Source organism: Babylonia areolata, chromosome 33, assembly GCF_041734735.1.
Source record: "Babylonia areolata isolate BAREFJ2019XMU chromosome 33, ASM4173473v1, whole genome shotgun sequence".
In the NCBI taxonomy this organism is placed as follows: domain Eukaryota; kingdom Metazoa; phylum Mollusca; class Gastropoda; order Neogastropoda; family Buccinidae; genus Babylonia; species Babylonia areolata.
In genome coordinates, this window is record NC_134908.1 from 402,501 (window position 1) to 420,000 (window position 17,500).

The 17,500-nt window shown below is 43.0% G+C and overlaps 1 protein-coding gene across 1 annotated transcript in view; it reads left to right on the forward strand.

The window, feature by feature from the left end:
• Positions 1–357: 357 nt before the first annotated feature.
• LOC143276827 (uncharacterized) overlaps positions 358–17,500 on the forward strand; it is a 27,146-nt gene continuing 10,003 nt past the window's right edge. Inside the window, exons 1-6 of the mRNA XM_076581482.1 lie at positions 358–503; positions 7,547–7,813; positions 9,842–9,947; positions 10,897–11,008; positions 13,980–14,366; positions 17,043–17,124. Coding sequence (XP_076437597.1) covers positions 7,711–7,813; positions 9,842–9,947; positions 10,897–11,008; positions 13,980–14,366; positions 17,043–17,124 — 790 coding nt within the window. The 5' untranslated portion in view covers positions 358–503; positions 7,547–7,710. The remainder of the gene's footprint in view (positions 504–7,546; positions 7,814–9,841; positions 9,948–10,896; positions 11,009–13,979; positions 14,367–17,042; positions 17,125–17,500) is intronic.

The window sequence follows — 17,500 nt, forward strand, 5'->3', positions numbered from 1 at the left end:
AATGAAGAGCATGCAGAAGTGATGTTTCCGACAGTTACAGTATATATTCAGGCATATTGACGATAAGAATATACAACGAAGTTCAAGTTCACATGATATCATTTTTGCGTGCTTGTGCACATGAACACAAGCATATATATATATTTCTATTTTCTCTAATTAATGTTTTCTTCCATTTCGTCTAAAATAACAAAATGTTAAAAGACGTTGACTAAACTAAAGTGATACAAATTAGAAAGAACCAGAAAATGGACTCGTCGCCAAACCATGAAAAAAAAGTTTTGTTTTTAGAGTTACTTCCCTTCCAAAGTTGTCTCTTTCAAAGAAGGTACGGTTCAGCCCATTTCCCGGGGAAGTTGCTTAAAGGGAAACAGAAACTGCATCCATGTCAGTGGGTGTTGCATGTTTTGAACCTTTTCCCTGTGTCATAACAAAGAAAATCTACGCAGCTGCTTATTTTTATCAACTGAAATAGCATCTTTTGATCGAGAACACAAGCTAAGGTGAGGTGCATAGCTGAAAACATGCATACTATCGTGCACATTTTGTTTAGTGTGTCGAGAGCCCCAGAGTTGTGAGAAAAATATTGACAGAGCATTGGACATTGGTCATGTTGCGAGGTTTTCCACTTGGCTTCTGTTGAGCAGTACACGCGATTTTAGTCTTCAGCTCAGCAAACTCAGCGAAGTCAGTCTTGTGTTTCATTACCATAGTCCTGTAAGGGAACCAGCACACGAGACAACTTTGGAATGTAGGAAAACATGTTCCAAGAATTGTATTTGTAAATGTGACCAAGAACCAGCCAAGAACGCAGTAACCATTTTGTTTCAGATCGCGTGTAAATCGATGAAAATAGCTGAACTGTTGTGTTGGAGGACCGCATTTTCAATCATTATTCTGTTGCTGTTGTTCAAGTAGTATGCAAATGTTCACTTTCTTCAAAGTCTGCAGCGTTTGGGGGTGATGGCCTTTGTGTGAGATGACCAAATTTTAATGATTATTTAGTGGAATGTAATATGAAGATGCTTACTCCAAAGTCAGCACCATTTGGGGAGTGGGTTGGGGGAGAGGGGGATTTCAGTTTGCATTATTGAATACTATCCCAGCAACTGCCAGCTAGCACTTGTATTCATGTGAATAATTATGCATTGCCAGGTGAAACCTGGGATGCAGTGGTCATCACTGACTTTGGAAACAACCAACATTTACACTGCACTGAGTGTGTTTAAATCCAAGGTTTTTGGTTTTATTATCGTTATATTTGATCAGTTACTGAGGTACCCACCAGCTTGAAATGGGTGGTATAAGCACACAGTGATCAATGTGTATCCGTATTGTTCGGTATAAACACATAGTGATCAGTGTGTATCCGTATCGTTCGGTATAAGCACATAGTGATCAGTGTGTATCCGTATCGTTCGGTATAAGCACATAGTGATCAGTGTGTATCCGTATCGTTCGGTATAAACACATAGTGATCAGTGTGTATCCGTATCGTTCGGTATAAACATATAGTGATCAGTGTGTATCCGTATCGTTCGGTATAAGCACATAGTGATCAGTGTGTATCCGTATCGTTCGGTATAAGCACATAGTGATCAGTGTGTATCCGTATCGTTCGGTATAAGCACATAGTGATCAGTGTGTATCTGTATCGTTCGGTATAAGCACATAGTGATCAGTGTGTATCCGTATCGTTCTGTTTACACGACAAAAAATTCCAAATCATGATCAAGATACGTGCACATAGCATGCATGTTCTTATTTTCTTAATTGAAAATGATAAAAGTGACGAAAAAGTATGGTCTGAACTAGTGAATATAGAGCACTGGTTACAACCATAATTTGGTAGCTCGTTTTGTTTTGCTCAAATGAAACTGTTTCTTTTCAGTTTCACATTTTATTTTACCATTTGCTCATCATCAGAGTTTGATATGAACTAGTTCACAGCAGTGATATATTGATAAATTACTGGCTTATCTCAGTAGTCTATGACACACTCAGTGTCTCTCTTCAGGTTCTTTCTTGTGTCTTGTAGAGTAATGAACTCTCTTCCTTTATGGTTCAAATCATCTTTAATAATTCAACAGTTTTATGTTTGTTTGTGTGTGTGTTAAGGACTACAGAGTATGCTGATATACAGCTGGGGTTCACATGAATATCACAACAGATCAGAGGGTGACAGTTTCACTTTGCTCTTTACTTCTGGCAACTGTTGATATCATGCGCATCTAGTTACGTGGATATACGATAAACATGTGATGTCTATTTTCACATATGCTATGATGGACACAACAAACAGTACACATGACTGCAGTGCAAAGGCAGAAAGGCATCAACAAGCTTAAAGCTTATACTTGCTCACATGTTGCACTTCAAGTTCAAAATGAACATGACGGCTGATGAACAATATTATCATTTCTTTTGTTTCTGCTTTTATGCTTTGAAATGTTTTTACAATAATATAATAAAAAGAGATAGGAAGATGTCACAATAATAAATAACAAAAAGAGAGAGATAGGAAGTTGGCACAATAATAAATATCAACAAGAGAGAGATGGGATGATGTCACAATAATAAATAACAAAAAGAGAGAGGTGGGAAGTTGTCACAATAATAAATAACAACAAGAGAGAGATAGGAAGTTGTCACAATAATAAATAACAAAAAGAGAGAGATAGGAAGTTGTCACAATAATAAATATCAACAAGAGAGAGATGGGAAGTTGTCACAATAATAAATATCAACAAGAGAGATAGGAAGTTGTCACAATAATAAATAACAACAAGAGACAGATGGGAAGATGTCACAATAATAAATAACAAAAAGAGAGAGGAAGTTGTCACAATAATAAATAACAACAAGAGAGAGGTGGGAAGTTGTCACAATAATAAATAACAACAAGAGAGAGATAGGAAGATGTCACAATAATAAATAACAACAAGAGAGAGATGGGAAGATGTCACAATAATAAATAACAAAAAGAGAGAGATAGGAAGTTGTCACAATAATAAATATCAACAAGAGAGAGATGGGATGATGTCACAATAATAAATAACAACAAGAGAGAGGAAGTTGTCACAATAATAAATAACAAGAAGAGAGATGGAAAGTTGTCACAATAATAAATAGTTTCAGTTTCAGTTTCAGTTGCTCAAGGAGGCGTCACTGCGCTCGGACAAACCATATACGCTACACCACATCTGCCAAGCAGATGCCTGACCAGCAGCGTAACCCAACGCGCTTAGTCAGGCCTTGAGAAAAAAAAAGAAAAAAAAAAAAAAAAAAAAAAAAAGGGGGGGGGGGGAATAAATAATAGATAAGCTTACATACATAAATAAATAAATAAATAAATAATAATTATAATATAGAAAAAGGTAGTAGTAATAATAATAGTAATACTAATAAAATGATAATAATAAAAAATAAATAAATAAATAAATAAGACAACAATGGTGATAATTAAGCGAATGAATGTAAAATATGACGACACACATTCACACATGCACCCACACATGCATAACAGAAATGCACCAAACATGCAGTTTCACAGATATGAAAGTACAGTCAAATACATATAAACGTACATGAGCTCCAACACACACACACACACACACACACATTACCTTGCACCTCCTCCAACCCCCTCCTCCACACACTCATTTCTAGCCTACGTATCGCAGCTTCCACGGCACACACACACACACACACACACACGCACGCAAACACACACTCACAGAGATGAACACTTACTTGTACAAGCACACACATATACGCCCATATCTCCCACCCCCAACCCCCACACATATATACAAAGATATATATATATATATATATATATATATATATATATATATATATACACACATCCGTACACAGATCTCTCCTGACACTTGTGTACACTTACACTCTCGCGCATTCACAAACGCACTCAAAAACACAGACCCACACATCCACACAAACACACACATCCACACACGCACACGCACAGAGGCTGCCAAGAGGGATGGGAAAAGATCTCTGATGCCAAGAACGTGGCGTCTAGTGTGTTGCTCAGTCTATTGTATTTGGAAAGGCCCACAGAGACTCTGTTCCGTTTTGAAGAAATTTGCGCAATGTTGGTTTGGAAATGATGCCGATATTTGTTTGATTTGCAAAGCATCGTGCTCTACCTTTCATGTTAGACTTTCGGCCGCTCCCTCTCTCTGCTTCTATTTCTTTGAGGCGATCGATGGTGTGATGGCCTTGTACCTGTTCTTTTTGGTATTCTTTGACTTTTCTGAGAATTTCCGATTTTCCTAGATGTAGGCCGCTCGTTGGTGTTGCGTTACCAGCAAGTCTGTCAGCTCGCTCATTTCCCTTAACACCTGCATGTCCCGGGCAGTATGACCATGTGAGTTTTTTAATCTGAAAGTTGCGCATTGCCTTATGCCACTCTGGGCTTCCCATTCCGTTTTCAATTTTCTGTATGAGGTTCATTGAGTCGGTTAGAATCATGGCATGTTGGTTTCCGGGCGTATGGATGGACGATAGCCACTGGAGGGCATGTGTCGCAGCTTCAACTTCCATCGTTAGGCTGGAGGTTGTGACTTTGTAGGCAGCATTCTCTTCCCAAATTGTTTTTCCATTTTGTTTCGCAGTGAATCCCCAACCAGACTGGTCTTTGGTGACTGAGCCATCTGTGTATATGATGATGTCCTCTTCTTTACTGTTTTCTTCTATGAGTAGCTTCACTTCCGCATCTGTTTTGCCCTCTGGCCATTCCCGACAATGTCTTCCTAGAGTGGGTGAAATGACTGTGTTGAATAGATGGTTGAGGTTTTTTTTAATAAATAACAACAAGAGAGAGATGGGAAGTTGTCACAGTAATAAATAACAACAAGAGAGAGATGGAAAGTTGTCACAATAATAAATAACAAAAAGAGAGAGATGGGAAGTTGTCACAATAATAAATAACAACAAGAGAGAGGAAGTTGTCACAATAATAAATATCAACAAGAGAGAGATGGGAAGATGTCACAATAATAAATAACAACAAGAGAGAGATGGGAAGATGTCACAATAATAAATAACAAGAGAGAGATGGGAAGATGTCACAATAATAAATATCGACAAGAGAGAGATGGGAAGTTGTCACAATAATAAATATCAACAAGAGAGAGGAAGTTGTCACAATAATAAATAACAACAAGAGAGAGATGGAAAGTTGACACAATAATAAATAACAACAAGAGAGAGGTGGGAAGTTGTCACAATAATAAATAACAACAAGAGAGAGATGGGAAGTTGTCACAATAATAAATAACAACAAGAGAGAGGTGGGAAGTTGTCACAATAATAAATAACAACAAGAGAGAGGAAGTTGTCACAATAATAAATAACAACAAGAGAGAGATGGGAAGTTGTCACAATAATAAATATCAACAAGAGAGATAGGAAGTTGTCACAATAATAAATATCAACAAGAGAGAGATGGGATGATGTCACAATAATAAATAACAACAAGAGAGAGATGGGAAGTTGTCACAGTAATAAATAACAACAAGAGAGAGATAGGAAGTTGTCACAATAATAAATAACAACAAGAGAGAGATGGGAAGTTGTCACAATAATAAATAACAACAAGAGAGAGATGGGAAGTTGTCACAATAATAAATAACAACAAGAGAGAGATGGAAAGTTGTCACAATAATAAATAACAATAAGAGAGAGGTGGGAAGTTGTCACAATAATAAATAACAACAAGAGAGAGATGGGAAGATGTCACAATAATAAATAACAACAAGAGAGAGATGGGAAGATGTCACAATAATAAATAACAACAAGAGAGAGATGGGATGATGTCACAATAATAAATAACAACAAGAGAGAGATGGGAAGTTGTCACAATAATAAATAACAACAAGAGAGAGATGGGAAGTTGTCACAATAATAAGTAAAAGAGAAAAAAAAAGATTGAAAGATGTCACAATAATAAATTACAAAAAGAGAGATGGGAAGTTGTCATTATGATAAATAAAATTAATAACAACAAGAGAGGCAAGGCCTTCAAGACTCACTTGTGATACACTTTAAAAAATAAAAAAAATCCAAGCTTTTTATGTATAATTTTAAAATGTAATGTTTAAGATGCGAAAGACCAGTTTAAAGCAAATTAAGTCCCCTAGCATTAATTACAGAGTAATTTCCCTTTTTTACTATCTGCACCAAAAACGTTTGCAAAATAAATAAAACTTCCATGCTTAGCAAAAGAAGTTCCTGTTTGAACAAAAAATGATAATAATGACTGCTCTTGTTGTTGGGTCAGAATATCAGATCAAAGTGCCAAGTTTAGAGAATACAAAAAAATATAAATATAACAGTAAAACTGTAAATGCAGTTTGCATATAATTAGGCTTCATTTTTTTATTGTTTTTGTGCCCATCCCAGAGGTACAATATTGTTTTAAACAAGATGACTGGAAAGAACTGAATTTTTCCTATTTTTATGCCTCATTTGGTGTCAACTGACAAAGTATTTGCAGAGAAAATGTCAATGTTAAAGTTTACCACGGACACGCAGACACACACACACACACACACACACAGAGACACACACAGACAACCGAACACCGGGTTAAAACATAGACTCACTTTGTTTACACAAGTGAGTCAAAAATGAAAGGTTTGGAATTCTAGTAGTAAGTACTTGATTATCAATCTGACATTTCTAAGACAAAAGACACAGACATATAATATGATATGGCAATGTCAAGATACAGACATATAGTATGATATGGCAATGTCAAGACACAGACATATAGTATGATATGGCAATGTCAAGACACAGACATATAATATGATATGGCAATGTCAAGACACAGACATATAATATGATACGGCAATGTCAAGACACAGACATATAATATGATACGGCAATGTCAAGACACAGACATATAATATGATACGGCAATGTCAAGACACAAACATATAATATGATACGGCAATGTCAAGACACAGACATATAATATGATACGGCAATGTCAAGACACAGACATATAATATGACATGGCAATGTCAAGACACAGACATATAATATGATATGGCAATGTCAAGACACAGACATATGATATGGCAATGTCAAGACACAGACATATAATATGATACGGCAATGTCAAGACACAGACATATGATACGGCAATGTCAAGACACAGACATATAATATGATATGGCAATGTCAAGACACAGACATATAATATGATATGGCAATGTCAAGACACAGACATATAATATGATACGGCAATGTCAGTCTTGTAGTACAAACATCCAGCTGCTGTTCTAGTGTATGTGAACAAGATGCGTGAGAAGAATCAAGCCAGAGACGATCTGTGCTCAACTTCTGAGCAGTGAAGTTTTTGTGGTTTTTTCAGTTTGCAGGGTAATGTTATTTATTTATTTATTTTTGTATGTGCACATTTTTCCCTTCTTTTTTTTTTATTTTTTTAAATTTTTTATAAACTGGTGCGTTCTGTTTGTGAAATGTTGCATGGTGTGTTGACTGTGTGCAGGGGAAAGCAAGAAGCCCTGTGACGACAGCGTTCACTACACTCAAGTCGGAACAGCAGCCACAAGGAGCAGACTTTGTGACGACAGCGTTCACTACACTCTACAAGTCGGAATAGCAAACTTTGTGTTTTATTTTTTGAATTATTTTTTCAACACAGACGTGACCATGGCAAACGGGGGGGAGGACGATGAACTGAGGAGTGCCAAAGCCATGATTCGCTCCGTGGTGATGAGTGTCAAGGAAGGAGTGCCAGCCTCACAGTTCATGCGTGAGTCAGTCTGTCTCCCTGTCTGTATGTCTGTTGCATAAAGTTGTGTGTGTGTACTGTATATATGAATGCTCAGTCTGTCTCCCTGTCTGTACGTCTGTTGCATAAAGTTGTGTGTGTGTACTGTATATATGAATGCTCAGTCTGTCTCCCTGTCTGCACGTCTGTTGCATAAAGTTGTGTGTGTGTACTGTATATATGAATGCTCAGTCTGTCTCCCTGTCTGTACGTCTGTTGCATAAAGTTGTGTGTGTGTGCTGTATATATGAATGCTCAGTCTGTCTCCCTGTCTGTACATCTGTTGCATAAAGTTGTGTGTGTGTGCTGTATATATGAATGCTCAGTCTGTCTCCCTGTCTGTACGTCTGTTGCATAAAGTTGTGTGTGTGTACTGTATATATGAATGCACAGTCTGTCTCCCTGTCTGTACGTCTGTTGCATAAAGTTGTGTGTGTGTACTGTATATATGAATGCTCAGTCTGTCTCCCTGTCTGTACGTCTGTTGCATAAAGTTGTGTGTGTGTACTGTATATATGAATGCTCAGTATGTCTCCGTGTCTGTACGTCTGTTGCATAAAGTTGTGTGTGTGTACTGTATATATGAATGCTCAGTCTGTCTCCGTGTCTGCACGTCTGTTGCATAAAGTTGTGTGTGTGTACTGTATATATGAATGCACAGTCTGTCTCCCTGTCTGTACGTCTGTTGCATAAAGTTGTGTGTGTGTACTGTATATATGAATGCTCAGTATGTCTCCGTGTCTGTACGTCTGTTGCATAAAGTTGTGTGTGTGTACTGTATATATGAATGCTCAGTCTGTCTCCCTGTCTGTACGTCTGTTGCATAAAGTTGTGTGTGTGTACTGTATATATGAATGCTCAGTCTGTCTCCCTGTCTGTACGTCTGTTGCATAAAGTTGTGTGTGTGTACTGTATATATGAATGCTCAGTCTGTCTCCCTGTCTGTACGTCTGTTGCATAAAGTTGTTTGTGTGTACTGTATGTATGAATGCTCAGTCTGTCTCCGTGTCTGTACATGTTTTGCATAAGGTTGTGTGTATGTATGAATGTTTGTGTGTATACTGTAATCTGCAATCTGTATTGATTTGATACTGTTGAATGGCTTCTAGTTGGTATGTCTGTGTGAGATATGGTATGTGTTTTAACTTGACTTAAGCCTGTTCTCTCGATAGTTATTATGGTCTTTGCTTACATGTTGGGGTGTCTGTCTTATGAACAAGAGGAAGAAGATTGCATACAGCCTTTTACAGGTGTAAGACTGATAAAATTTTGCATGTGAACAGTATCAGTATCAGTAACTCAAGGAGGCATCACTGCGTTCGGACAAATCCATATACGCTACACCACATCTGACAAGCAGATGCCTGACCAGCAGCACAGCCCAACACACTTAGTCAGGCCTTGAGAAAAAAACAACAACCAACAACAACATAAAAAAAAAATTAAAAAGTGAATGAATATTTAAAAAAGAAAAAAAAAGAAAAAAAAGAAAGAATAATAAAAGATAAGATATAATTTTTTTTTTTAATTGTATGTGAGTGTTACATCAACTTAACGTTAAAGGACTGTGTGTGTGATTTCTTCCTGTTGGCACTGCATTCCTTTTGATCAGCAAAATTAATTGTACCTTTGAGTGCACAGAAAGCAGTAACTGAGTTATGTGGTGGATGTGATGTGTACATTGCTGAGTTGTGTGGTGGATGTGGTGTGTACATTGCTGAGTTGTGTGGTGGATGTGGTGTGTACATTGCTGAGTTGTGTGGTGGATGTGATGTGTACATTGCTGAGTTGTGTGGTGGATGTGGTGTGTACATTGCTGAGTTGTGTGGTGGATGTGGTGTGTACATTGCTGAGTTGTGTGGTGGATGTGATGTGTACATTGCTGAGTTATGTGGTGGATGTGATGTGTGCATTGCTGAGTTGTGTGGTGGATGTGATGTGTGCATTGCTGAGTTATGTGGTGGATGTGGTATGTGCATTGCTGAACAGTGGAGTGTGGTTCTGTTTCAGGAGACTACAAGGAATTCACCGGACAAACCATCCCCTACAAAACACTGGGCCACCCCACTCTGGACAGCTTCATGAAGTCCATCCCAGACGTTGTCTACGTTAAAGTGTAAGTGTTTTCTACCTCTTTCTGAAGCTCAGAAAACATAGGATAGTAAGAAAAGAAAAGAAGAAATATCAATGTTGAAGAATGTTTTTTGATTGATTGGTTGACATGGATACTTATATGGCACCTATCCTTGCTTGGACACCAAGCTCTAAGTGCTTTACAAATACGGGGTCCTTTGTACAATAGGCTGCCTACCTGGATAGAGCTGACTGACGGCTGCCACTGCATATGGGCGCTCATCATTCGTTTCCTGTGGCATTCAATTATTATATTATGTATCATTCAATCATTATATGTATGATGGTTTTTTTTTTTAGACCTGATTGCTGGACACATGAACACTATTTCTGCAAGATTTGAACTGCCTGGCTGGTAACGTGGAGACAAACAGTGTATACATGAGTGTTGCATGTACACAACAGTAATACACTGATACAGTGTATGTGTGATACAGTGTATGTGTGTTGTCTGTCTGTCTGGATCCTCCCGTCATGTCTGACGGATGAGTGGGCAGGCAGGTCATCTGATGGGGGTTCTCCTGTGGGAATGAAGACCACTTCCTGAGGCACAGGGTCGTCCACAGACACTGCATGGAATGGAGTCCTGCAGGCATGGGCCCTGTTTTCTCTGATTCCTCTTTTCTCGGATGGTGGCTGCTCTGTTGACTCAGTCGTCTTTGTGCCCTGGGTACACTGTTGCTTCCACTGTGTTCTTGCAAGGGCGACATCTTCCCGGGAAACGGTGTCGATGTTGCAGCTTCTGATGTTGGCCTTCAAGGTGTCTTTGTATCTCTTGAGAGGCCCACCTTGGTCACATTGTCCTTTCTTCAGTTGTCAGTAGAGCAGCACCTTTGGAATTCTGCTGTCCTCTACACGGACAGCGTGTCCTGTCCATTGGAGCTGGCTTTGAGGAGTATACACTCAGTGCTATGGAATGTGATGTCATGCAGAGTGCACGGAGTGGAGACGTACTTTGCGGTGGCCGACAAAACCACTCAGCACCTCCAGAACCTGATCCAGAGACAGAAGACCAACCCCAAGAAAAACAAGACTCTGAGGAAGGTGAGGGGGAATAGATCTTCATGATGTTGGTCAGTGGATAGGGGTGAGGGGGAATAGATCTTCATGATGTTGGTCAGTGGATAGGGGTGAGGAGGAATAGATAGTCATGATGTTTGTTGGTCAGTGGATAGGGGTGAGGAGGAATAGATAGTCATGATGTTTGTTGGTCAGTGGATAGGGGTGAGGAGGAATAGATAGTCATGATGTTTGTTGGTCAGTGGATAGGGGTGAGGAGGAATAGATAGTCATGATGTTTGTTGGTCAGTGGATAGGGGGGTGATGAGGAATAGTTAGTCATGATGTTTGTTGGTCAGTGGATAGGGGGGTGATGAGGAATAGTTAGTCATGATGTTTGTTGGTCAGTGGATAGGGGGGTGATGAGGAATAGTTAGTCATGATAGTCATGATGTTTGTTGGTCAGTGGATAGGGGGGTGATGAGGAATAGATAGCCATGATAGTCATGATGTTTGTTGGTCAGTGGATAGGGGGGTGATGAGGAATAGTTAGTCATGATGTTTGTTGGTCAGTGGATAGGGGGGGTGATGAGGAATAGTTAGTCATGATGTTTGTTGGTCAGTGGATAGGGGGTGAGGAGGAATAGATAGTCATGATGTTTGTTGGTCAGTGGATAGGGGTGAGGAGGAATAGATAGCCATGATGTTGGTCAGTGGATAGGGGTGAGGAGGAATAGATAGCCATGATGTTGGTCAGTGGATAGGGGGGTGATGAGGAATAGTTAGTCATGATAGTCATGATGTTTGTTGGTCAGTGGATAGGGGGGTGATGAGGAATAGTTAGTCATGATGTTTGTTGGTCAGTGGATAGGGGGGTGATGAGGAATAGTTAGTCATGATGTTTGTTGGTCAGTGGATAGGGGGGTGATGAGGAATAGTTAGTCATGATAGTCATGATGTTTGTTGGTCAGTGGATAGGGGGGTGATGAGGAATAGTTAGTCATGACAGTCATGATGTTTGTTGGTCAGTGGATAGGGGGGTGATGAGGAATAGATAGCCATGATGTTGGTCAGTGGATAGGGGGTGAGGAGGAATAGATAGCCATGATGTTGGTCAGTGGATAGGGGTGTGAGGAGGAATAGATAGTCATGATGTTTGTTGGTCAGTGGATAGGGGGGTGATGAGGAATAGTTAGTCATGATAGTCATGATGTTTGTTGGTCAGTGGATAGGGGGGTGATGAGGAATAGATAGTCATGATGTTTGTTGGTCAGTGGATAGGGGTGAGGAGGAATAGTCAGTCATGATAGCCATGATGTTGGTCAGTGGATAGGGGTGAGGAGGAATAGTCAGTCATGATAGCCATGATGTTGGTCAGTGGATAGGGGTGAGGAGGAATAGTCAGTCATGATAGCCATGATGTTAGTGGATAGGGGTGAGGAGGAATAGTCAGTCATGATAGCCATGATGTTGGTCAGTGGATAGGGGTGAGGAGGAATAGTCAGTCATGATAGCCATGATGTTGGTCAGTGGATAGGGGTGAGGAGGAATAGTCAGTCATGATAGCCATGATGTGTCAGTGGATAGGGGTGAGGAGGAATAGTCAGTCATGATAGCCATGATGTCGTCAGTGGATAGGGGTGAGGAGGAATAGTCAGTCATGATAGCCATGATGTTGGTCAGTGGATAGGGGTGAGGAGGAATAGTCAGTCATGATAGCCATGATGTTGTCAGTGGATAGGGGTGAGGAGGAATAGTCAGTCATGATAGCCATGATGTTGTCAGTGGATAGGGGTGAGGAGGAATAGTCAGTCATGATAGCCATGATGTTGGTCAGTGGATAGGGGTGAGGAGGAATAGTCAGTCATGATAGCCATGATGTTGGTCAGTGGATAGGGGTGAGGAGGAATAGTCAGTCATGATAGCCATGATGTTGGTCAGTGGATAGGGGTGAGGAGGAATAGTCAGTCATGATAGCCATGATGTTGGTCAGTGGATAGGGGTGAGGAGGAATAGTCAGTCATGATAGCCATGATGTTGGTCAGTGGATAGGGGTGAGGAGGAATAGTCAGTCATGATAGCCATGATGTCGGTCAGTGGATAGGGGTGAGGAGGAATAGTCAGTCATGATAGCCATGATGTTGGTCAGTGGATAGGGGTGAGGAGGAATAGTCAGTCATGATAGCCATGATGTCGGTCAGTGGATAGGGGTGAGGAGGAATAGTCAGTCATGATAGCCATGATGTTGGTCAGTGGATAGGGGTGAGGAGGAATAGTCAGTCATGATAGCCATGATGTCGGTCAGTGGATAGGGGTGAGGAGGAATAGTCAGTCATGATAGCCATGATGTCGGTCAGTGGATAGGGGTGAGGAGGAATAGTCAGTCATGATAGCCATGATGTTGGTCAGTGGATAGGGGTGAGGAGGAATAGTCAGTCATGATAGCCATGATGTCAGTGGATAGGGGTGAGGAGGAATAGTCAGTCATGATAGCCATGATGTTGGTCAGTGGATAGGGGTGAGGAGGAATAGTCAGTCATGATAGCCATGATGTTGGTCAGTGGATAGGTGTGAGGAGGAATAGTCAGTCATGATAGCCATGATGTTAGTGGATAGGGGTGAGGAGGAATAGTCAGTCATGATAGCCATGATGTCGGTCAGTGGATAGGGGTGAGGAGGAATAGTCAGTCATGATGTTGGTCAGTGGATAGGGGTGAGGAGGAATAGATAGTCATGATAGCCATGATGTCAGTGGATAGGTGTGAGGAGGAATAGTCAGTCATGATAGCCATGCTAACACGTCTTCATTACTGTGTCTCCGCAGGGCCCTCCCACTTGCTGCACCAAGTCCCAGTGTCAGATCACAAGATGGGTTGTTATCACTAGGCTACTACTCCATGTGGTTGTGTGTTTGTGTGTGTTAATGCTGTGTGATTTTGCTGTACAATGTGTTTGTGTGTGGTTTTTGCTGTACTGGTCACGGTGCTAACACGTCGTCATTACCGTGTTTTCTCAGGGCCCGCCCACCCGCTACCCCAGGTCGCACTCTCAGATCAGCAAGACGCCGCCCTCAGCGGCAATGGCAGGGGGAGGAGGGTGGGGGGGCTACAGCAACAAAGGGACACGACCCAAACCCAGCCAGGGGGTGAAGAGATTCAGTCACCAGAGACCCACCCTCAACACCACACCCAATCGGGTCAAACCCCCCGTCCTCTCCCCCACCACGCCCCATCCTCCCAGCACGGAGCCGTTCAGCGTGGACAGCGTATCGCCCCTGGTGGTGACCATCAGGGAGGGGGAGAGGGAGAGGGTGATCGAGAAGAGGGGGGGAGGGAACGGAGGCAAGCACATGGCACAGAGAGCCCTCAAGGACCTGGTGGGGCAGAGACAGCAAGAGAGAAAGGTGAGGTGGGTGGATGTGTGTGTGTGTGGGGGGGGGGGGACAAGCACATGGCACAGAGAGCCCTCAAGGACCTGGTGGGGCAGAGACAGCAGGAGAGAAAGGTGAGGTGTGTGGGTGTGTGTGTGTGGGGGGGGGGGGGGACAAGCACATGGCACAGAGAGCCCTCAAGGACCTGGTGGGGCAGAGACAGCAGGAGAGAAAGGTGAGGTGTGTGGGTGTGTGTGGGGGACAGGGGGTGGGGGGAGACAAGCACATGGCACAGAGAGCCCTCAAGGACCTGGTGGGGCAGAGATAGCAAGAGAGAAAGGTGAGGTGTGTGGGTGTGTGTGGGGGACAGGGGGTGGGGGGAGACAAGCACATGGCACAGAGAGCCCTCAAGGACCTGGTGGGGCAGAGACAGCAGGAGAGAAAGGTGAGGTGTGTGGGTGTGTGTGGGGGACAGGGGGTGGGGGGAGACAAGCACATGGCACAGAGAGCCCTCAAGGACCTGGTGGGGCAGAGACAGCAGGAGAGAAAGGTGAGGTGTGTGGGTGTGTGTGGGGGACAGGGGGTGGGGGGAGACAAGCACATGGCACAGAGAGCCCTCAAGGACCTGGTGGGGCAGAGACAGCAGGAGAGAAAGGTGAGGTGTGTGGGTGTGTGTGGGGGACAGGGGGTGGGGGGAGACAAGCACATGGCACAGAGAGCCCTCAAGGACCTGGTGGGGCAGAGACAGCAGGAGAGAAAGGTGAGGTGTGTGGATGTGTGTGTGTGGGGGGGGGGGGGACAAGCACATGGCACAGAGAGCCCTCAAGGACCTGGTGGGGCAGAGACAGCAAGAGAGAAAGGTGAGGTGTGTGGGTGTGTGTGGGGGACAGGGGGTGGGGGGAGACAAGCACATGGCACAGAGAGCCCTCAAGGACCTGGTGGGGCAGAGACAGCAAGAGAGAAAGGTGAGGTGGGTGGATGTGTGTGGGGGACAGGGGGTGGGGGGGAGGGAGGACAAGCACATGGCACAGAGAGCCCTCAAGGACCTGGTGGGGCAGAGACAGCAAGAGAGAAAGGTGAGGTGGGTGGATGTGTGTGGGGGACAGGGGGTGGGGGAAGGAGTGTGGGTGTGTGTGTGTCTGGGGGGGGGGGAGGGGGACAAGCACATGGCACAGAGAGCCCTCAAGGACCTGGTGGGGCAGAGACAGCAAGAGAGAAAGGTGAGGTGGGTGGATGTGTGTGTGGGGGGGGGGGACAAGCACATGGCACAGAGAGCCCTCAAGGACCTGGTGGGGCAGAGACAGCAGGAGAGAAAGGTGAGGTGTGTGGATGTGTGTGGGGGGAGGAGGGGGGGTGGGGGAAGGAGTGTGTGTGTGGGTGTGTGTGTGGGGGGTATGGGTGTGGGAGGGGTGAGGGGGTTTGTGTGTGTCGGGAGGGTTATGTGTGTGGGTGTGGGAGAGGTATGTGTGTGGGTGTGGGAGGGAGGAGGGGGGTGTGGGGGGTGGTGGGAGGGGGGTGGGAGGGGGGTGGATGTGGGAGGGTGGAGGGGTGTGGGAGGGGAGTGGGGGGTGGGTGGGTGTGTTATGTATGTGTGTGGCAGGGGGGGGTATGTGTGTGTGTGTTATGTGTGTGTGTGTGTGTGGTGGGGGGGGATGTGTGTGTGGGGGGCATGGGGGTGGGGGTATGTGTGTGGGGGTGGAGGTGTGGGGTGTGTGTGGAGGGGTGTGTGTGTAGATGTGGGGGAGGCGGGGTATGTGGGGATGTGTATCAGTGTGTGTGTGTATGTGCGTGTATGTATATATGTGTGTATGTTTGGGTGTGTAAATATGTGTGTGTGTGTGTGTTGTGTTGTGTTGTGTGTGTGTGTGTGTGTGTGTGTGTGTGTGTGTTGTGTGTGTGTGTGTGTGTGTGTGTATTTTTCAACACATGTACTGGTGCATGTGTATTCTCTTTACTGTGTATTAGTTTAAATGGTGTTAATTATATGTCTGTTTAGTTTTGATATAATATTCTGTGTCTATTCCTTATTGTGGGTATTGTCTTTGAGGTTGATGTCAACTGTGAAATTGAAGCATTTTATCTTTTCTATGTTGATGCTGATTGACTGATTCTTGTACATTGTGAAAGAAACGGCAGCTGGAGATGAGACAGCACTGTGTGTACTGAGAGTAAAGGCATGGATTAGAGTTGACATTATACAAAGTTAGTGTTGTGTACAGTAATGATAATGATAGCATAAACAAATATTATTATCATTATTTTATTATTCTGTTTCTAATAATGATAATAATAATGATGCTAATGATAACAACAATAATAATATTGATAATGATAATAGTAATAATGGATAGTAATTATATGGGACAAACTCCCAGTGTGATGGGCTTTGAGAACCTTGCTTGAAAAAACCCTATACAGTAGTGCATAATATCATTCCTCTGCACATGATGAAAACCCACATACGTACATATATATCTATATATACACAAAGACAGTCCTACATATTGCAGATATGAACAATCACACACACACACACACACACACACACACACACACACACACACACACAGAGACAAACACAAACACACACACAATTACACCTTTAGCCACACCCACCCTTAGCCACACCCACCTTTAGCCACACCCACTGCAGCCTGTTCCCTGTGACTGAGGGAGCGGTGTACATTGTGTGTTGGTGTGTTGGTACAGGGTCCGGCATCACGATACGAGCTGCCTCCGCGATTCCAGAAACTGAAAGAGAACAATGCAGGTGTCGTGAATGTTGGTCAAGGTATGTGTGCATGCGTGTGTGTGTACAAGTGTGTGTGTCTGTTAACAATGCAGGTGTCATGAATGTTGGTCAAGGTATGTGTGCATGCGTGTGTGTGTACAAGTGTGTGTGTCTGTTAACAATGCAGGTGTCATGAATGTTGGTCAGGGTATGTGTGCATGCGTGTGTGTGTACAAGTGTGTGTGTCTGTTATCAATGCAGGTGTTGTGAATGTTGGTCAAGGTATGTGTGCATGCGTGTGTGTGTACAAGTGTGTGTGTCTGTTATCAATGCAGGTGTTGTGAATGTTGGTCAGGGTATGTGTGCATGCGTGTGTGTGTACAAGTGTGTGTGTCTGTTATCAATGCAGGTGTCGTGAATGTTGGTCAAGGTATGT